Genomic DNA, 22274 nt, shown 5'->3' with positions numbered 1-22274 from the left:
CAGGTTTGTGTCCTAAGTGAAAACCTCATCTGAAGGCTGCGAACGAGTCAAGCATGAAGCCGGCATGTAAAATCTATCTACTAAATCAAAGAAAGGATCGATGATCTTGCGATGACCTTTGTAAAAAGGATTCTTTCACTCCGAAGATGAGCGATCTGAGAGTTTGGGTGGATGGAGTTGAGCGAGTTGTACGAGGAGCCCACGAGGATACTACATGCGAAAACATCTTGCTCGCTCTCGCGAACGCCACGGGAAAGCTAGGAAGATTTGCCTTGCTCGAAAAATGGCGCGATCTCGAGAGAATTTTGCCGCGAGAAGCGAAGCCCATCAAATGCTTGCAGATGTGGGGAAAACAAGCGAGCGAAGTCAAGTTTGTTTTGAAATTAATGAAAGACAAATCAACTCCAAATGCGGCTGCAATAGGCGGAAAAGAATTCTGTTATGACGAAGAAAACACAACTGGGGATCCTTTTTATCGATCTTTTGAACAGAAGTCTTTGGAGAGAGTTGTTACAAATCAATCCAATAAACTGAAACGCATCGCGCGTGATTTGGAAATCGTGCAGTTGCGGATTGACTGTTGCGTCGAAGACGAGGAAAATTATTTATACTACACTGAAGAAGAAATCACCGAGGACAGAATCACTAAACTCGGGCAGGTTTTAAAACTTCAAGCGAAGGAACTAGCAGTCGAGGAAACTTGTGCGAACGAACTCGCGAAAGAACGCACTCGTCGAGAAAAACTTCAGTTCGAGCTTCAAGATCAGACGAGTAAGCTTCATCATTTAGATGTTCACATTTCGGATTTGGAAAACGTCGGCACAAAAATTTATTCTGTGCGTTCTCCACACGAATCAAAATCTGACAGTAATACCTCTGGCGTCAGTGTCAACGATCTGGAAGACCTTGCTCAAGAAATAGCATTAACAAGGGACGAATTGACAAAACAAAGAGAGCTCGCCGATCGCCAAACCGAAGAAGTAGAAAACATCAAAAAGTCGTTCACCGAACTCGAAAGTATTTCCCGTCAAAAACTGGTGCAGTTAGACGCGTTGAAAGGCGAGCCTTCGCCGTCGCCGGAATTAAGCCTATCTTACTACGATTTAGACAAAAATCTTCAAATGGACGTCGAACAAGACACTTCATTAAATTTCCCCGACGATAAGCTCTTAGTGCTTGATAAAATCAAGTTAATGAGTCCTGCGGTTTCTCCCTCGCCATCCCGAAATGGGACCCATACAGGCCTTTCATCACCTGGAACCGTGGTCTCGCGAAAATCTGCTCGACGCAGAATCGGAGGATTTGACGTTGCAGCAGACGAACCCGGAGTATTTGTCTGACATTGTGGTAAGTGTTTATTTTAATCTTTTTGTGTTTCTCTCTATGTGGTTTTGATTACAGGTTTTGGTTTGTGAAGTGTTTGGGTGAGAAACGAATTGATTACACGCCAGAACGCGCTTGCTGAAAGATGTTACCATTACAGTGAAAAGTGGCAATGATAAGCGATGTAACATTGTCTGCCAACGCAAAATTCCCTCCCAAGATGATGGAGGGTAACAGAAAACCAACCTGGACACAGTACTTTGCATTCCCTTCGCAATTTCGAGCAGACTGAAACACTTGAAGTAATAATTACTTCAAGCGTTTCAGTTATTGCTAAGAACTTACATTGTATTAAGCAGGTGTGGTTAGAGGAAGGGGAGAGGATTTGGCATGGAGATGTGGCATTGTTCTGAAGACAAAAATTTGCCTTAGCTCCCCAAGGAGTCTCCCATGCTCACCAAGGGAGGCAGAAGATTTTTTTAGTTGCGAAAAATACTTCGTCTCCTTGGTTACCGTTACATATGCCTTATCAAGAAATCCACCAAAATTATTCTTGTGTCCCTGTCACTTTCCTGAGTTTGCTATCCTTGTAAATTTCCACCTCCCTATTCTTACAACTTCCAAGAAACTCTTAGAATTTTGTAACATACCTTACCTAAACTGAAATTCCTTTCGATATGTCTGCAAGCTTAGATGGTGAAGGGGAAGAAAGAGAAAAATTTTGGTAACCACTGAGCTGTACTTTTGAAAATGATTGTAGGTTGGGTGTTGAAGTAAGGTAAAAGTGAAGTCAGTTGTAGTGGAAGTGATCAGGAGATGTAGACAGTTCATTGGTTCTGTATTTATATCTGTATTTATTTGAATAAGTGCGGCAGCATGTGTTAATTTTTTTAGCCCCTCAAATGCGGTGCTTATTCGAGGGTAGCGCTTATTGCGAGGATGGTGCTTGTTTAAAAATAGGTAAAAGGAAGAGAGAAGTTGTCGTTGTTGTACTTGCAAAGCTCACTGCCCTCACAACAGAACTTCATATTGCAAGAATTCTGGACAGAGAACTTAATGGGCAAGTAGTGAAATGTTATCACTTTGAACTGAAGATCATCGCTTTTGATGAAAAGAAATTTCTAATGTTAGTCCCAAATGCAAATGCACCTATTCGAGGGAGGCACTTATCCAGAGATAGTGCTTATTCAAGTAAATAGGCTATGCTAGTCCACTAAAGATTACCCTTAGCATGTAAGTGTCTGGTGACATATCCTACTTGTCTCACTGGCATCCTTTTATAATCCTGGACAGACAGCTGCTTCAAAAGTAGAACATTTTGCTGAGAACACAAACCTCTCAGAACTGTACCTCATACTCTAGAACCCAACACACTAGATATGTCTCAATGGCAGCTCTAGGGGAGCCTCCCCCCGCTTATTTTGGGTGAAAAAAATTGCAGAAGGAAGGAAAGTTGGCAGGGCAAGCAACCCCCCCTCCCCCGAGCGTAACGTGTGGATCCACCACTCTGTCTTAGTATTGCACCTCTCACTTGGTGCCTTAGCAGTAGTCAACAAAAGTGGCATGTTTAATTCATTGACAACTACATGTAATTTTATTTAGCTTAATCAGACTAAACTTGGAGAAATTTTCGCTTGAGTGTCAAAGGTTATCTGCATTTTGCCTTTAGTTTGCTCCACTAAGTATCTTATGAACTGATACCACTTTTTGAACCAACTAGAATTAAAACCAAAACACATGCCTTCCCGGGCTTTGTGCCAGTTATACCAGATACATGCAAATTTTGATTGGGTCCCTGGATTGTCTGAATCCTCTGCGATTGGCAGAGTGATAACTTTGATTTTTTATCACTTAGTTGAAAACTGATGTGATTGGCCAAGTGATAAGTGTGGTTTTTTATCACTTAGTTGAAAATTTCTCAATTTATTTTGCAAGGAAGAGTGTTCAATGACAAGTCATTGTACTCTTACTCTAGTTTCAGCCTCAATTTCAGTTAAACTCTGTGATAATTTCAAATACATACAGCAATGCAAAAGTTATTATCCCTTTTATAGTACACAAAATAAACACCATTGAAGGCATTCAATTATATTACAGGTAATTCTATGTGGCTGTCTGTGGTCATTGTTTCTTCTCTTATTGCAGAAACCAACTCTCACTGAAGAGTTAAAAAGGAAACAGAAGACAAGCCAGGTTGAGTCAGTTGAAAGAGACTAATTCAACTCTAAAAACATACACTGCTGTCCAGTACAAGTAAGTGTATTTTTCTAGTGCATGTGGTATGCCTGTTTGTTTACTTGAAATATTTGCTCAAGAGATATTCCTGTTGTTATTTCAATAAAGAAGCTCAGCTTTTATATTCATTTGTTTGATTAGGACAAAATTATGTTCACATTCTAAGAGTTTTTCTTGGACACTTAAGTGGCATCCTTTGTCAGATTTTACAAGTGCAAGGTTATCTCTTTTTTTATCTTTAATGCCTGGGTTAATTTCTAATATTAATTTAGTAATATGTAAACTATTTACATTGATCTACAATTCAGGTATTAAAATGGCAATTTAGTAATATTCTCAAAATGGCGGTCAAAGTTGCACCCTTGAATTGTTGAAATTCTGTAAATTCTATAAATTCCAAATGATTGAATATAGTATGTTGTCAGATGGAAAACCAAAATGGATACCATTTTGTTTTAAAAATTATTCTTGAGAAGACCTGTTAGGAAAAATGTGATTTGCCTCTTTTTCAAGGGTTATCAGCAAGTGGTACTGGTCAATTTCTTCAATTTCAGGTTGTCAAAGGAAAAATAATTTCTTCACGAGTAGCCTTTGTTTCTGAAGTCATCCATTTTGGGATCATTTGTTTGTGTTTTTTATTTGCATTTAATACCCCAAAGAATTTTCTTTGTAATTTTCTTTGCTAATTGTGAACGAATCCAAAACTGATAGCATTCAAGATGGACAGCTCTCAGTAAACCGCTTTTAAATGCACATTAAAAGTACTTCCACATGAAACAAAATTTAATGCAATGACTGTGTAGTCCATTGGGGTATGGGAAATTTTAGAAAATGCAATGTAGTAGAAATTTGACTGAGCCATCAATGTTGTCTGCCATACAGGGCTCAAAGTTTATTTTTGGCTTTGGGAGCACTTTTGCAACCAGATGTAAATTTTTAGGCACTTTGCTGAAATTTTAGGCACACAGCTAAAAATTGTAGGAGTACAGCTTCAGATACTGGGAGCACCAATTCCAAAAAAAACTTATTGGATACACAGATTTTCCATCCTCTGCAATGTCTTTAATCTCTTCTTCATTGATCATCAGATCAACAGTGACATGACCAACCAAGAGGTACACAAATAAATTACGTGTTGAATCTTTAAAGCAATTAATCTTTCTTTTTCAGGAGGTCTGCTATGTTTGGATGGAGGAGAATAATATTATTCAGATGCTGATGATGATGATGATGATGATGATGATGATGATGATGATGATGAATTTCACAATTTAGATGACACTTTGTGCAATCTGTGTGAATGACTTAAAAGAATAATTTAAGCTGCTGCTATGAGAGGTGGTACTGTTAATGAACACACATTTCTAGGAAAGATATTGTTACTTACGCAGAATTCATCTCTTGTTAAATGACCTACCAGTACTTTGTTAGGCTTTTAGCATAATTTTCAGTGAAAAAATGAACAGAATATGAAAGTCTGTTAACAAAGAAAGTATATTTTTTAATATATAGTAATAGAGCCTGATGTTAAATAACAGTAAGGTTTAACTAAGATAAGAGATATATGAAGTGATATACTATGGAAAGTTATTTATATTATTTATTGTGAACATTTGAGTTTATTGTGCAGTCAAAGCAACTTGTTTTAAAATTCCATAATTTTGACAATGTGACGGCAAAAGTAATGTATTTCTTCTTTCAATCCTGAAAATCTTTCAATGTTGTCTCGACAATGTCTTAATCATTGCAAGTGACTTGAATTTATTGTAATATTCGAAAAATGAAATTAATTAAAACCATTCCCCAATGGCAAATAGAATTCTGAAATGTTATAGCTAGCTAGTTGTACAAAATTTAACAAAACATCTTCTGATGAAGGTGTTATTTTATTATCATTATTACTATTATTATTATTGTTGCTGTTATAATTATTTCTATTTTTATTATTATTATTATAAGTATTATTATTATTATTATTATCATTATTATTATTTATTTTATCCTGAACAGTTGGGGTGAACAATTATTATTATGTCTTAATATTCTCCTCTCACTAAAAGTGAAGATTTTGAATGACGTTGCTGTAAGTCTCAGTAATCTATAATTAAGAAATAGAAAACATGTCCCGCACTTCTATCGAGTTATAGAGACACAAGTGGAAGTTTGGGAGAACAAGAAATGCTGTGCGAACACAAGCCAGCTTTTTCGAGTTCTCCCAAACTTTCACAAGTGTTTCTATAACTCGATAGAAACACGGAAAACATGTAAAAAAAAAGGGAAACAACTTGTTTACTTTGATCATCAAAATGTAAATTCTCTTTGCTCTCACCATCATTATGTCAACAGCTTGTGCTAGTTCTGTGTTTCTATCGAGTGATAGAAACACGCGTTTTAACCAATCAGCACACATATTTTCTAAGGGCTGTTTTCTAAAACTATGTAAAACATCAAACCCAGGGCTGGGCTTATTTTTGCTCAACAGGTTGCATTAACCAGGGCTTAGTTTCTGCGGCAGGGCCGAAAATCGGTTAAAATTTCTCATTTTGAAAATAGTTTGACTTAAATTAAAGGCGTTTAAAAGGAAAACTCTGAAAATTAAATTCAACAAAAAAGCATGCACCACTGCTTGGGGAGTGGGCTAGCTAGTAGATATAAACCAATTTTGATATAATTTTATTAAGATTCAATTTAGCTCCAAGGCTTAGGGGAGTGAAATGAAAGAAATCACATCAAGGTTGAGGAATGAACAACTAACTTCATTTGTTTTCTTCCCCTAAGCCTAGAACTTAATATATTGAAATTGGCCAATTAGCTACTACCATAATATTCTACATTGGAGTCTATTTTTATTGTGCAAGCTGCAGATAACTCTGAAATTATATTTGTCATCTGTCAAGTGCAGTTACCTAGCTGCAGGGGTTATTAACGTCACCTGTGGAGTACAGGTCTTTTTGCACAGCTGCAACATGTTGCAAGTTGATTGCACTTGCAAATACAAAATACAGCAAAAAGTGGATAATTTAGATATGAAAAATACTGGGTGAAGAAGAATGAGTTTTAGCAACAAATGAGGTTTCCACACAGTCTTCATACAAAAACTGATTCTTATTGTTCCTCAAAATTGTGTGTGGGACCACTGAAAGCAGATCAAGGGGCTCTTTTCTAGGAAACTGGAGAAAACACAAAAGATTTTGGGGCCAGGGTATGAAGATTGTTTAGAATTTTCCTTTTAATTTGTGAAGTGTCTTTCATTTCTCCTGGATATTCCCCTGGGTATTTATTTAGTTTCTTAGTTTTAAGAAAGTTAATTTGAGGTGGAAGAAATTGTGTTTAATAGTAGGCTCCTCAGGTGCAGAATTTTTTTTTTAAGAGGGGGGGGGGGGGTTGATTGGGTGGCTGGCCACTTCCTTTTTGGAGGAGTAAGCTAGGCAAACATTCTTGACAGGTACCTCATCGTAATTTCTACCTTCTGGTGTAACAGTTTTAAATTTGGTTCCAATTCTAAAATTGCCACTATTTGGGGGCTTGCCCCATTGATTCTGCAGCCCCGATAAAATTATATGAGCCACCTCCCCCCCCCCCCCCCCCACCCACTCGAAAAATCCTGGATCTGCCCCTACCGCGGAGTATTTACTTAGTTTAGTTAAAAGAAATGCGTTATTATTGATGCCTGATAAACTCGTGTGCAAAGCTAATTGTCTGGACTGCAACGCACCTTAGTCTCCCATGCAGACGCTTATAGCGCTCGTCACGCGTTCCTTCCCACGAACATTAGCCTCGCATGCAGACGCTCGTTCCCGAGCCCTAAGAGCGTCTGCGTGGGAGGCTAAACGCCCCTTGGAGACGGATATTTTGAAGTTTTCTCACTTCATTGTTTTCATTTCAATTTACTTGTTTCATATGGAAAATTAAGTTATTACCCGAGCACAATAACGTCACGCTTTGCTGACTATGAATTAAACTTTACACTCCACTCCACTGCCGTGATCTGATTGGTCATGCAAATATTAATCTATGCCTGCATATGAATAATTCCCATGTGCTTTAGCAGCTATTGCCTGGATACCGTTTTCGACGCTAACCCGCAACACGGGGTGAAATAATATTGTTCGATCGACTGCCAATTATTGTTCTCCAAGGAAACGACTCAGTCTGAATCATAGAGAAGTTTACCTTCGGAAACGCCAACTTTGCTTCGAGGTTGTACACTCCGATAAGGCTAAATTCCATCACTTGTTATTTTTGGAGAGGGGTGCGAATATTGGCCGGACATTACTTCATGGAGAAGGTAATTGTTGCATCTTGAACTCTTGTAGCTTTTGATTGACGAATCTAACCAGCAAAAATTGCATCGTTTATTGGAAAGGTGCGGATTATATTTCTGTTGAATACGACTAGAAATATTCAGAGAGACCTCAGAAGTCAACGGTTTGTTTAACTTTAACTTTCCTTAGCGACTATATATTTTGCCGCAAATTGCGTGGAACAATTACCCGACTAATTATTGTGTCTGTCTTGAATGGTCTCGCAGCAACATCCATTACTATTGTCTTGTCTCTAGAGCAGTTTTGCAAAGTATCCGATCTTCCACCGAAACATTCTTCGCTTAGAAAATGTAAATTGACTACTGATATAAAAACAATCTGACTTATTATCTTGGTAGGGATTCCACAGTCGTTAACAATGGTCTTTAATTATTAAATTTGTTTACTTGAAAGAACTGGTTTACTTAGCGACTCGAGAGCTTTAACCATTTTGTTGCCAAGACACCAAAGGATTAAAAGATGACTTCGCGAAGTTCTCCGATTCTCGCCCCTCGCTACATGGAGAAAGATTACCTTCAAAGTCTCAACGATCGCTTTGCTTCGTACGTTTCTCGCGTGCGGCAAATGCGTGAACAAAGCGGTCGAATGGAAACCGGAAATCTCGTCAACACGACCAAGATTCTAGAAGACGAGATCATAGCTTTGAAAGGCATGTACGAGCGACAACTTGAAGAGTTGAGAGACAAACTTGAGGTCATGGCTCGCGAGAGAACGCAACATCAATTGGCTGCGGCGAAGAATTCTGCCCTGGTGGCAGAGCTTCAAGACAAGTGAGAGCACGTTTATCAGTGATAAGATCTGATTTCCCCTTCCGCTATCAAAAAGTCAGACATGCGATATTGTGCACAGCACCAAACGTTCGAAACTGATAACTTTTATAAGTGGAATTAACATGGCAGTGGGGTAAAAATGACTTTTTTTCCCTATTTGCACAGCCCTCTCCTGATCATGACCCCCCACCCTTGAAGGCATTATCTCCCACCCAATCCATTTAGACTTGGTCTAGTGTTTTTATGGCTGAGGTGTTCTAATCACAGTGTTATTTTTAATAAAAAGTACAGATCCCAAACAAGGCCCCTCCTATGTACTAATCTGCCCCCCTCCCCCCATATAGACAGTGCATACTGTTAATATTATCCACAGAAAGCAGCATGATCATTGCGGGGAAGTAGTATTCTAGCCCCCTTATTTCCTGAGAAAATTTACCACTTGGAGCACTTGAAAAGTTTTTGGCTGGCGCTAAACTTACTGGCAGACCAGCTCAGATCAGTCAATGCAGTGTAAAGTGGAACGACCCATACAGTATTCTAGACCACAAATCCTGGGCATTTAGTCAAGAGAATCTTAAGGATCAATGTTTCTTGCCGACAGACTGAAGGGTTGAACATACTCAGATAACTAATGTTGTTTTATTAATTTTTTTTATATTTTTGCTAGGCTGGGAGAAGAAACAAGTGCTCGGAAAAAGACAGAAAATGCTCTAGCAGATGCTCACCGCGTTATTGCAGAAAAGGAGGCGCTGTTGCAAGATGCACGAGTCACAACCACCCAGCACCAGAATGCTCACATGGATACCAAACGAGACAGGGATGGTCTGCAGTCTGCGCTGACACAGACACAGCAGGCATTAGACGTGGAGGTGGCTGCAAGGGCTGATCTGCAGACTCTAGCCAATCAACTCAAAGAAAAGCTAAACTTTCAACAACAGCTTCATGAGAAGGTAAGTTAGGGATGCAGCAATTCACTCACCCAGTAAACTTAATCAACTTATTTACCTGGAGTTTTAAATGCAGTATCCATGTAATTTACTTTTTACTCCAGTCTGGGTATATGCTGTAGCTGATATAATCTCTAATGAAAATGTGTTTTTCAAAAAGTCAGCACCATTCCAGCTTATGGATTGAAGGAGTTTCTTTGGAATGACATGAATAATGTAATTATGCAATCTTTATTAATTAGCCCTGGGTAGATTGGTGGTCTGTCCCAGCTATTTAAATATGAATATACCCCATTTTTTTGAATTATTTGGCAACTCACTGGTACCCATTAAATAAATATAATCCTCAGACTGTGGAGAAAGGTGCTCTTAGCTAGGGAAATGTCTCTTTATACAGAGGAGTCTTTATTTTGTCCAAGCACGGAATACCACAACAACAATCCAGCCAGGGTTCAGTTCCAAATCTTCAGTTCCTATAGGCTGACACACTAACCAACCTGATAGTAAAATTTTGATATGTTTGGTCCTAAGGAGTTGCATGAGATGCGCTGCCGACTAGATGAAGCTGAGAGGACAATCTTGTTAGCTGAGGAGAGGTTGCATGAGCATAACATCATTGACGAAAATTTGTCTGCCATGCTGGCCAAAGTGAAACTGCACAGTGAGGTGGAGTTACGACGGTTTAAAGAAGAGGCAGAGATCTCATATCACAATGGGGTATGAACTAGTTCTATAGCCAAACCCTATAGACACCTTGTTAGAACCTGATCAATACTAGCTGGGTTTATAATTAATTGAACAGATTTTTGTGTGCATTTAGTTTACAGCCACATTTAACTGAAAAGATAATCACAAGACAAACTCAAGACCTTGGGAACGTTATCTGAATATCAAATTTCACCCTTTTGAATTTCTTGAAATTGTGAGGTGTAATTTCACCAATTGTTCCATTTGCGGAAGACTATTGACGCATCTTAAAATGTTTCAAAGGAGTATCATTACTTAATTACACGTTATAGCATCTCTAAAGGAGGATTTAACCATTTTCTATGGTAAAGCCAAATTATTTCAAGTGAAGGTTACATGAAAAGCACTGCATTAGACTAGCCATGAACAAATGTATTATCACAAGGTTACATGACATGTAATTGTAGCATAAAAATGTTTGATATGTGGTAAAGAAAATTCTGATCTTGGCCTTCACTGGGAGTAAAACATACTTTAAGTTCAGACATTAAATGTCCTGAGCTTTTGCATTAATCACATTCTGATTTCTATGTTTGCAGGTGAATCAGATAAGAATGCAACTGGATAATGAATCTCGAAACCTTGCAGCAGCTACAGATGATAATATTCACCTGAAAGCTCAAGTTGAAGCATTGAACTCCAAAAATATCAATCTTGAGGCTAAGGTACAGTAAGAAAGTATCTGTAATTAATATTAGTATGTACCATGCAGGTGAATATGTGCTTTTCGTGTGCTCTGATTGGTTAACTTGGAGGTGATTAGCAAGTACTATTCACCTCCGAGCAGCTGGCACGAGAGATTTTAAAAATTCCAACCGCTTGTCATACATAAAATACAGTAAACACCTGCATATAAGAACACATGGATTAAGAACATCAGGCTGAAATTTGGCAAATAAAGCACCACTTTTATAAGAACAATATCAGCCTGGAAAAAAAAATAATGTTCTTATAAAATGGGAAGGGTGTCAAAATTACACAAATTACCATAAACACACCTGCTGACCAATGGTATTAGCTAAGTTTTGGGCACCTTCGTTCTCTTCAGAATATCTAATATCATGAATTACATTTTTTGCCTTTACAATACTATAAACTGTTGCATTGATAGAGAAAAACATAAGATTTTATAGCTGTATCAAGGTCAATCACAGTTGTAGTTGATCAAAGCTTGCAAATACTTGTCCAGTCTTAATGTTATTGTTTTGCTGATGTACATGTCAACACAGTAGTAAATCAGACTTTCAGATTTGCAGATGTACAGTGGACCTCTACTTTAGGCATTTCAAGGGTGGGGCAGCATATGGATCTGCCACAGAACTATACATACACCCTTCTTGTTACTGTTTTGTTACATTACTGATTACAGTAGACCTATTTGAACATTAGGTTTTTAATTATTGTTCCATCAATTTATGTAATTGTCCAAAAACATGATTAAAATTTCTAGCAACATTTTTTATGCTGTACAGCACTGAATTTAAAAAAATTTAAGAACATTTAAGAACATCCTGAGGCTGATTTTTCACTAAGCATCCGATAAATAAGAACACAATCAGTCTGACCTCTGAAATTGTGTGTTCTTATATGCGGGTGTTTACTGTAACATTTTGGTCTGCTTAAATTATTCAGCTTGTGTGGTATATACTTAAACAATTATGTCAGCTTTGCGGCTCGGTAAATATCCACTACTGTTCACCTCCACTTTGGTGAATAATTGTTAATTATTTTATACTATTGCTGAATTCCCCGTCTTCTTCACTTTGGTGATGTTTCAAATAATATGTTTACATTTTTAATTACTTAATAACAAGCTTGATTATTATACTCTTAACTAGTGTTCCAGTTTGGAAGCACAAAATGCTGGCCTGATTCAGTCACTGGAGATGGAACGTCAGCAGGCAACAAACACCATAAAGAACCTCGAGGCCAAGTTGCGAGAGCTTCAAGAGGCCCTGATGGCAAAAGTGCGAGAGTTGGGTCTAGCGTACAATGCTCACCTTCCTCTAGATCTAGAACTGGATGCATTTGCTACTTTGTTGGAGGCAGAGGAAAGAAGGTGTGCTGCAGTAATTAACTAACGATACTACTCAATTGTCTTTGAGAATGTTAATAAATAGTGGGTACACAAATTGAGAAATCAGAAAACCAACACTTCTCTATCTTTCTTTCTCACCTCAGACTGAATCTAGCCATGGAAAGCAAACTTAATACGACACCAGTACGTTCCCACACCTGGCATGCTACCCCTACAGAGAAAGTTGTCATCCCAGCAACCAAACGTCCTGCCACCACCTTGGGAATTGCTCATTCTCCAGCAACTACAAGCACTGCAGTACTACGAAGACCCAAGACTATCTCAGGTATAAACCTGTTACACCCTGGCAGACTGTGTACCATATGCATCTAGACTTGTGTAATATTTTGCTTAGATTTTATTTATGTACGTAAAATGCCATAGGATGCAGACCTTAAAGTATCTACCATATATTCACTTATCAACTGGTCTAATTCAAGTTACTATTATGTTACTTTGACCATTATTGAGGGTTAACTATAACTTGCAATTGGCTAACCTGAGCATTATTTAGGCTAACTTGAATGCTACTGAGGTGAGGCTAATTATAACCAGATCAATTGCTATTGATACAGACCTAGTTACCATGTCTCAATGATAGACTCACTTGACTTGTAAATCACAGAGCCTCTTCAGGATGGTTCCAGAGCTGATTACAGATTTTAGGTCAATGTTAAGTGTGCATAATTTTTTCCATAACTCAGTACAGACTGTGTGAAAAATATTAGGTAAGCTAACTAGTAATTGAGTAAGGAAAATGTTTGATAAGGGTTTTAAAGTTAGGGGTAAATAACAATTATGTAGTAGCTGCCAGAGACCAAAAAAAGATGCCCATAACAACTTTTTCTCTAGGGGGCCAATTTTTGGATTGCAAGTGCAACTGCAAGTACCTGGTGTAAACATTTTAACTATGATTTGCTTTCTGCTTGTGATTTGCTCAAGGTACCTTAGCTGGCACTAAAGTAAAGCCTGTAGTCCATCCGATAACCACCAGTAGTCCATATCGGCACACCTGGTCCTATGTACCAAACTTTGTGGATTACCACAGCCCTACATCAAGGTAATTAATATATGTAATGCTAGCAGTAGCTTTTGAGACAATGAAAATTTGCATTGCCAAACTGGCAAATGGATTTTTCTTGTTCCATTAAGTTAATTGGTGCTGGGCCTCTCAATTGAGCCGGTACTCACCCACTATAGTTAAAGGTTTTTTTAAATCAAAGTCTTAGAGTGGTTCTTAATGGTTCTTTTGTTTCAAGATCAGTGGTCAAAAATTGTTGTTAATTCTTGTCCCAGAGTTAACATACTTTGACAGTCTCAATATCATCTATTTTGCTCCGGAAAAGGGTATAGATTTTTTTATTTTAAAATCATTTTCTATATTTATTTAATGATTATGAAATTAAAATGAAAAGCTTTTATAATATTATGAATCATTAATAGTACAAGGCATTGGATAATTAATATTAACACAAAACTGCTGCCTGAATGCTGTTCTGTATTGTCAGTAAGAGGTTTCTCTCTATTTTTAATGCTTAAAATGAAGTAGTTTACTTTCGCTTCTTTTTGTAATTAATTATTAATGAAGCATTAACATTTGTTCTTCAATTGCTAAATATTTATTCATTGGTTATCTTACAAAGTTTCTTGACAGTCCATTTAAACAACCTTACAGCTGTACATGTAACATACATGTACAAGCAAGGCCAGATTAATTAATTAATGATTGTGTAGTTCCAGAAAATATCCATACCTCCACCATGGAAGGCATTTTTTTCTAGCACCTCCCCACCCCTCTGGAAATTCCAGTTAAGCTTCATACATTTCTTTAAATGTTTTGGTCTTCCAGAACCCCCCCACCCCCCAGGAAATTCCAATCCCTTCTGTGGGGGAATATGGATATTTTCTGGAACTGCACATTACAACAAACGAGTTAAATGAAGTCAAATCCAGGCCTTTTGCAAGAGTGGATGGTTATTGTCTTTGAATGACCATTAGAACCCTAAATACGTACAAAATTAATGATGTTTTGACGTGTTTATGTTAACATGGAATAATTCCGTTCATCTTCATAATGGCAATGTCATAACTTGAGTTTGTATATTTCAACTGTTTTATGAATTCAAAAGAACTATTGACTGTTAAAAAAAATAAACCTCATCATATCAAAGTCAGTAATATCACATTGTATAATTTACTTTCTGAATTTGAAAGGATCTTTTTCCTCACTCAGTTGCATTTTTTAACATAATTATTTTATTAAAACAGTTTAGTTTTTTACTGACCTTTATTTGTGAATTTTCTCACACTGGGCCAGTTTGATTTAACTCTTAAATTTTCAGGGGTTTTTTTCCTGCAATGTTGTTGACTTCAGTATATTATTGTCTTAATGTTGCACAGAATTCTCAGAACTGAAATTTAGAAAAAAACAAAGAAATTATTAAGGAGAATCAATATTTCAATTCTGGTAGTAAAGGTTAAAGATTATTCAGTACCAACCTGACTCTGGTTTCTCTGTTTCTTTTGGAGGTCCCTCTTTCTTCGGAGCTTTCCACGTACACTGGCCCAGTTTGACTACTACAAGATTTACCATTGAGAAACAAAACTGCTATGATGCCTCTTTGATTTACTAAATAATTTTTAAGTAACTCTTATTCTTCTTAATTTCATAAGTCATTTCCCTTTGATTAACTAAATATCTTTAAGCATTTGATGAGTCTTTTCAGTTCTAAAGTTAATTTCAAAACTCAAGGTAAATAAATTAGGTAACTGTCCTTAAGTAAACAAGTTACTGGTTTTTATGTAAGGTTTGTAAAATGTATTGAGTAGAACCCAACAAAACTTCTTCCTCAGTCCTTTAGCACTTTGTTACATCAGAGTTAAACCAAGTACAGAGGAAAATAAAACAACACCAATAACTACGGGAAAACAAGGCATTTTTTGATCAATAGAAAGTTTTGATTAGAACATTGTTCACTCTGATGAAGGTGAACAGATGCCGCTGAAAATTCAGTGAACAAATAACCTTCAGATTGGATATATTTAAGTCAAATGATAAGAATATTGCTTAAGACTTGTTCCTAACATAACAGATCACCTTTTTATCTGCCCATGTGCAATACAAAAAATCCAAAAGCACTTATTTAAACCAATGTTTCGTAAGATTATCATTTTCAATTAGATTTTAATAATATTGTTCAGAAATTTTTAAATATGATTTTATTGATTTACATTATACTGCAAATGGAGGTGTAGATATTTCAGTTGTATACAATATTTAATTTCAAGTTGATATATTAAATCAAATTATAATCAAATATCATATATATAGCTATAAGTGATTTTTGCAATGTAGTTAACTATATTATTGATTTTACCAAGTGCCAGAACATTTTTATTCATTAATTTTATTTATATTGTTAGATTATGAAATATTATGTTAAATTTATGCACTCAATTACAAATCATAGTATTCATTAGATCACCTGACTAAGATTTAAATTGCCAGTCATAACAAATTTGAAATTACAGATTGAAAGCTATTATATCCCAGTTGATAAAGAAGTTATTGACACCAATAAGAAGGAAATGAAATTGATTATTAATAACAATAAAGATCTTTATCAAATCCACATGGATATTTATTCACGGTTATGTTTGCAATCATAAATCTTACACCAGTGATATTAATGTTGACTATTATAAAGATGCATTTTATACACAGATTTTTTATCACACAAGTTTTTATATTGAGGAAGTATTTTCACAGTATTTATAAAAAAATGTCATTTTTGCATTTTCACACTGTTGTTTTTTGATAATAAGTAAATCAATCTCATAGTCTGATTCTCAGACAGCCCAAGGTCACTTGCTCTAACTGCATCCACTCTCAATAGAGCAGGGAAACACAAGAAACGGACCAACTCAGACCATCTGAAAATCTGACAAGCTAGGCATCTATCTTATTGTCCTTGATTAAGTTATTTTTATTTAGTCTAGCACTTTTGAGTATGACAATAATTAAAGTAAGTTACCTTTGATTTGAAAAGTAAAACCCATTGATCATTAGCTAGAGAACATCTGTTAGTTATTAAATGAGTAAAATTTGACAATAAAATCACTTTTTCATTGCACATTATTTATGTTTTCTAGTCTTTCTGGATATTTTGATACATTTTGTTTGATTAACATACAGGAATGGCTTGAACACTTACATTTTTAATATAAGTGACCAAATTTAGTGAGTCTAAATTGTACCCCTTGAAAGTGTATATACATGTAGCCATTAACAGAAATGGAAGTTCAAATGGAGTTTTGTTAAGGCCACTTTAAGTGGAGCTGCCCACTTTCAAGTGTTCATAAAGAGAGACATAGCTTTGACTGCATGAGGCAGATTGGATTGTCCTTGTGGCTCATTCATTCTGTTGAACTGCACATTCAGTCTGTCTCAATGTCTTTTCTGTTGTTTGTCTCCATCTGTGACTATTTGACCAGTTACTTTATTGTTAAACAACTCCAAATTGCACCCCCCCCCCCCGCCCCTTCTAAGATACTTTCCATATTCTCAACAGAAATTTGCAACCAATAATACATTATTGTGTGAAAGTTGGTCCCATTATACATGTATATGGTCTATGATGTAAACTTGATATCATATCAGCCTTAGTGTTTTGCATAAAGTAATATTTCGCCAGATGTAAAGGTGCTTTTGAATCTGATTTTGGAAATGTTTGTTGTTTTGTGGTTAATGAAGGTAGCTCAAGGAAACAGTAAAGTCTACAGTGTTATATTTTGAAGTTATGACGTTTCATGAAAAAAAAGAAACTTTGTTTCTTCTAAGCTTTTTTTTTTTTTTTTTAGACTGGCTTGATATCTCAGATTTTAAAATTGAAAACATGATTCATGTCATCCTTTAAGTGCCATTTTGTCTTTGTTTATATCCAGTCATACAGGAAACGTTCGTATCTTGGAGGTTAATCCCGATGGCAATTATGTCAGAGTCTTCAACACTTCCAGCTTCAAAGTGAGTTCACTTGTCCAAGCACGAATTCTAAATTTAGAAACCTATCACCAAAATAATAAATCTTATTGTTGATTCATTAGTTTGAAAATTTTTTGTCTAGGAATTGATTCAATTTGGGGGCTCAAATCACTCCTGAGACACATGTATTTTGCAGACCCTGATTGTTTAAGGAACAGATAACTAAATGGTATTCTCCTGATAACTTACTATCAAGTGGATTTAGAAAACAGTCCTAAGAAAATACGTGCGCTGATTTGTTAAAAATCGTGTTTCTATTAACTCGATAGAAACACAGAACTAGCACGAGCTGTTGGCGTAATGATGCCGCGAGCAAAGAGAATTTACATTTTGATAATCAAAGTTAACAAGTTATTTTCCTTTCTTTCGTCGTTGTGTTTTCTAAAAGAAATAGAAAACATGTTATTCGTGTTGCTAGTTATAGAAACACTCGTGAAAGTTTAGGAGAACTCGAAAAAGCTGTGGAAACACTCGCCTGTGGCTCATGTTCCCACAGCATTTCTCGTTCTCCCAAACTTCCACTCGTGTTTATAACGTGTGTATAACTCGATAGCAACACGGTCTCTGCTTTCTATCTCTTAAACATCTAAGGCCGCTGATTGCGATATAATCTATCTACTGGACAGTGATTTATCGGTTGGATGGTACTATTCATCCACTGAACAACCAGGTCCAAGAATGGTCCTATAAAAAGCATGGGGTTACTCTTGGGAAATTTTGTAAAGAACCCCAAAGAGGTATACCAAGATCCTGTTTTGTGGGCGTGACTTGAAATTTTTTTCATTCTTAATGGATACCAATTCTGAAAAAAGACATTTTATTATATGGCAAGCTCCGCGAGCGGGAAAGATGAATCAAATCCTGCGCTGTGATTCGCTACCCGAGCGGGCAAGATGGGGCTATCTTGCCCGCTCGGGACTACCCGCCGTGTCCCGCAAGAAAAATTTCCCCGAAAGCCATATAATAAATCCTTTATTGACCAAGCTTGTTCGGTCAAGATGGCTGGATATTGGCCAAGTTCTTTTTTTTGCGAGTTTATGGACCGAGACGGAGTCGAGGTCCATAAACTCGCAAGAAAAGAACGAGGCCAATATCCAGCCATCTTGACCGAACAAGCTTGGTCAATAACCCATATATCTTTCGGCTCAATATCCTAAAAGTTAGCGCAAAAGCTCTTGCTGTGGACCTTGTGAGGCTGAACACCTCAAGAGGTACCAAAACCGCTTGTGTAACCACTGAAAGGCATGACACCCCCGTCCTTTTAATACAGGAGTTCCTCCCCCCCCCCCCTGGGCAAGAGACCCTAGGCCTTAATAATTTTAGACAGATAACAGACGTTATAGTATTGCTCTTGTGACTTACGCATGGCATGGCCTTGGTTTGTTCCCAGGATGAAGAGATTGGTGGGTTTATGATTCAACAGAATGTCGCTGGAAGGCCTGTGACAGTCTTCCGTTTTCCTCCGAGAACTCGCTTAAAGGCTCTGTCACATGCAACTGTAAGTATTGCAATTACGAGTTTGCACCTGTTGGGTCCTCTCGCATTGGTTTAGACTGGAAAGAACTTCATAATTAGTTACTCCATGTCACGATCGTATCAACCAAGATGTCTTAACGATGTTGTAATCTGTTTGATTCTCCCGGCCCCCTTGTAGGTGTGGTCAGCAGCAAGTTTGTCGAGACACAATCCTCCATCAGACTTCCTGTGGAAAGATCAGCACAAATGGGGGACTGGACCAGAATGTACCACAATCCTCTGCAAGCCGAATGGACAGGTGAGGCTCGATGTTTGCGTCATTAGGGGTGATGTAATGGATGGCGAGAGTCAAGGGAACAAATACGTACTTTAGTCAGAGTAAACTGAGCTTGTGGCTTTTGTGTAAGAGGTTCTTTAAAGCATTAATATATCGCAAAACATTGGAAGGTCACTATTTGAAACTACCGCTCAATACATTTAGTTTGATTGGCCTTAAACGTAGGGTCCACTAATAGACTTTCAGAGTTAGAGCCACCTACCTTGCACATATTCGACAATACCACATGACGGTACATCTCAAAGTGCTCAGTTGAATGGACACACACTAACTAGGAACCATGTAGAAACATTTCACTTTTTAACTGAGGTTTGGCTGTGGAAGTGAAACGGTAATTAGTTAAATTAAACAGTGCTCAGGCTAACTATTTCGCGTATTACTATATTATACAACTATTTTTGTTAACAGTGAAGTTTGGTTTTGATATCCTGTAGGCTGTAGCATGGACCACTGCCGCTTATCCATTCGGTGTGCCGAACCAAATTCCCACACGAGACACAGGACCAACTGTCTTGCCAGAGACTGGTTTGGACAAAGGGCCTGTCAAGGAAAGGACTTCCCCTCGCTCTCCAAGGTGGGCATATATTTACAGCTAGAATAACTCGAAAACCGCGCGGGCAAAAACATGACTGTTTCGTAGTCTACTGTAACCACTGCTCCATTTTGGTAAAATTCTAAGCCACCATGCTAATATTGATCGTCTACTGGTCACGATTTTATGCACAGCATTCATTAAGTGGATTTCAAACGTTTTAGTAAGTCCTTACTTCCCCAATTTCATCAGGTTTAAAGCCCCCGACCCCGTGCCAAGAGAGATAGAAGGCAAACCTTTCTCTAACCCCCCAACTGACCCTCTTCATCCACACACTGTTCAACCCAGGACCAAGACTGGCGGCCATGATGCCATGAGTATGCACCCTCAGGCGAGATCGCAGACAGAAAGGCCGGACCCTTCTGGGGCCAGTCGAACTGGAGGTGCTCCCCTAAGAAGGTTTACAGGGACGTCTCTACCGAATTGCAAGGTTGGTGGTAACAAAAGGGAACTAGAGCGGTTTTAACTGAGTGTCGTAAAACCAGAACCAAACCAATTACTTACCAATTAGACTACTCAACCAATCTCAAACCGTAGTAAAACCAAAACCAACGTAATTGCCTGATTACTTTCGACACCTAATTGAAAAGCGCTCTATTAACAATAAAACTTGTCAACCTCAAAACAGTCTTGATAGGTACGCTAATTAACTGGAATATTTCAAATTCGTTTGTTGGGAAAAGTACGACCGACCGTTAGTTCTCAGTCGGAAAAAAATAGAAACTCATTATGGCGCGTGAATGAGAAACGTTATATTTGAAAAGGTCCAGTGTTGGTTAATTCAGAAAAACAGAACAAAACAGCTACTGATTTCTTTTCAATGATCAACAGAGCTCAGCGCCAAAGAATGGCCAGGGAGGATCCATACGTGTTTTACCAGCAACAGACTTCAGTTCACCGTCACAAAAACATGAAGACAGACTCAGCCAATTAAGCAGTCAGCAGAAAGTTGAGTTCGCGCCGCCAATGCCACGACCGTATGTCATAACCCACACATGGTAAGGGAATGGGACCAATGCAATCTTGGGATGATCAAATCAGGAAACCGTTTCCTATTTGGATTGATTTTTTGTTTCAGTTAGTTAGGTGTGTGGTGCTTTATCGAAAAATAACAAAAGAGCAACGTTCTTTGGTTAATCTATATGTTCCAACATTTCAACCAAGCGACCGTTAAGGTAGTAAGTAGTATTCATCAATCAAAACACAAGTGCTGTAAACTAGTCCTACATTTGCCACACAATGGATGTTTAATAAATTCGGTTTTCAATGCCAAAGTGAACACATGGTAAGGGATTGAGACAATGTAATCTTGGATGATCAAATCAGGAAACCGTTTTCTATTGGGATTGACTTTTTTCAGTCGGTTAGGGGTGTAGTGCTTTTTTTAAGAAAGAAAAAGAAACAACGTTCTTTGGTTGTCTTTGGTTAATCTTTCAATATTTGCCACATAACAGACATTGAACAAATTTCTTTTGCAATTCTCCCGACTTAACATGTTTGATTTTAATATTGGCTTTTGCCTGTTTCCTTTCTTAACAGATTTAGAAGTACGCACATTCACAAGAAACATTCAGAATGATGTCACTTTAATGATGTCTCTGAGTCCATGAACACTACTAACCTGGACATTTGGTACAACCCTAACAACATTTGTACCTTTGTTCACTCCACCCGTGGATGGAGCATGTAAATAACTGGCCTCGTTACGGATAAAGTGCACACCAATACCAATGTTATCCCAGTTAGTGATTCGTAGATGAGCCATGTCAGGATTTCGTCTTTACAGTGCTTGCCACTTGACAATCATTTTTGTTAATTTTTTGCGCTTTTCTCGTGGCTTCTTTACTTCATTTGGCAATGAAAATGCAATCAGTGAGGGTGGCAGAGTTGTCAAGTGTCAGAGAGCGCATTTCAAAATTGACAACTCCGCCTCTGACAGTTCTTGCGCGGTGATTGACCAGTCAAAAAGACACCAGAATGCTATCAATAGCACCAGCAGTAGCAACAGCACGGTAAGGTTCTACAGAGCTTCCAACTGAAGTGAAATTCATTTTGTGCAATGTAAATAGACCCTTATCGCCCTGGCATAATATGACAGTGAAGTTATCTTTTATATTATATAGAACCATTATCGTGCCTGTTAGTCGTTGCAAATCGGCAGAATTTGACTCTAAGTTGATAGCATCCTACGCTGACGCTATTTGGACTCTCTGCGGAGGAGTGCGTCAAAAGCCACAAGAATTTCTGGGTAGTTGACTACCAGGCAGACAGCAAACTCCATTTCATAGTACGTTACACTAACTGGGAAACAAGTATCAAATAATTGCACGTCAAACACTGTAAGATCCTGGGAAAGCAAAAGTTTTCCAGGACCCCTATCGGTTTGAAATTGAATTTTTTTATA

The 22274-nt window shown here is 37.6% G+C and overlaps 1 protein-coding gene across 3 annotated transcripts; it reads left to right on the top strand.

Moving 5' to 3' along the window:
• The first annotated feature begins 1336 nt into the window (after nucleotides 1-1336).
• Nucleotides 1337-21449, top strand: LOC145489083 (lamin-B1.S-like). 3 transcript variants are annotated; one of them, XM_081467989.1, is made up of 16 exons: nucleotides 1337-3576; nucleotides 4729-7846; nucleotides 8277-8653; nucleotides 9321-9603; nucleotides 10132-10317; nucleotides 10887-11012; nucleotides 12186-12406; nucleotides 12529-12710; nucleotides 13367-13484; nucleotides 17369-17447; nucleotides 18856-18963; nucleotides 19120-19239; nucleotides 19713-19852; nucleotides 20159-20300; nucleotides 20702-20868; nucleotides 21410-21449. In XM_081467989.1, coding segments are annotated over exons 3-16 (2184 nt in total). In that variant the 5' UTR covers nucleotides 1337-3576; nucleotides 4729-7846; nucleotides 8277-8342; the 3' UTR covers nucleotides 21411-21449. The 3 variants fall into 3 exon arrangements, with proteins under 3 accessions (XP_081324115.1, XP_081324114.1, XP_081324113.1); XM_081467988.1 differs by having other exon boundaries at nucleotides 20063-20300; XM_081467987.1 differs by lacking the exon at nucleotides 21410-21449 and having other exon boundaries at nucleotides 20063-20300; nucleotides 20702-20872.
• Nucleotides 21450-22274: the final 825 nt, after the last annotated feature.

The sequence above is a fragment of the Orbicella franksi genome, chromosome 6 (genome assembly GCF_964199315.1).
Source record: "Orbicella franksi chromosome 6, jaOrbFran1.1, whole genome shotgun sequence".
Classification (NCBI taxonomy): domain Eukaryota; kingdom Metazoa; phylum Cnidaria; class Anthozoa; order Scleractinia; family Merulinidae; genus Orbicella; species Orbicella franksi.
The sequence above is the reverse complement of the archived record's forward strand: the minus strand, read 5'-3'. Positions and strand labels throughout refer to the sequence as shown.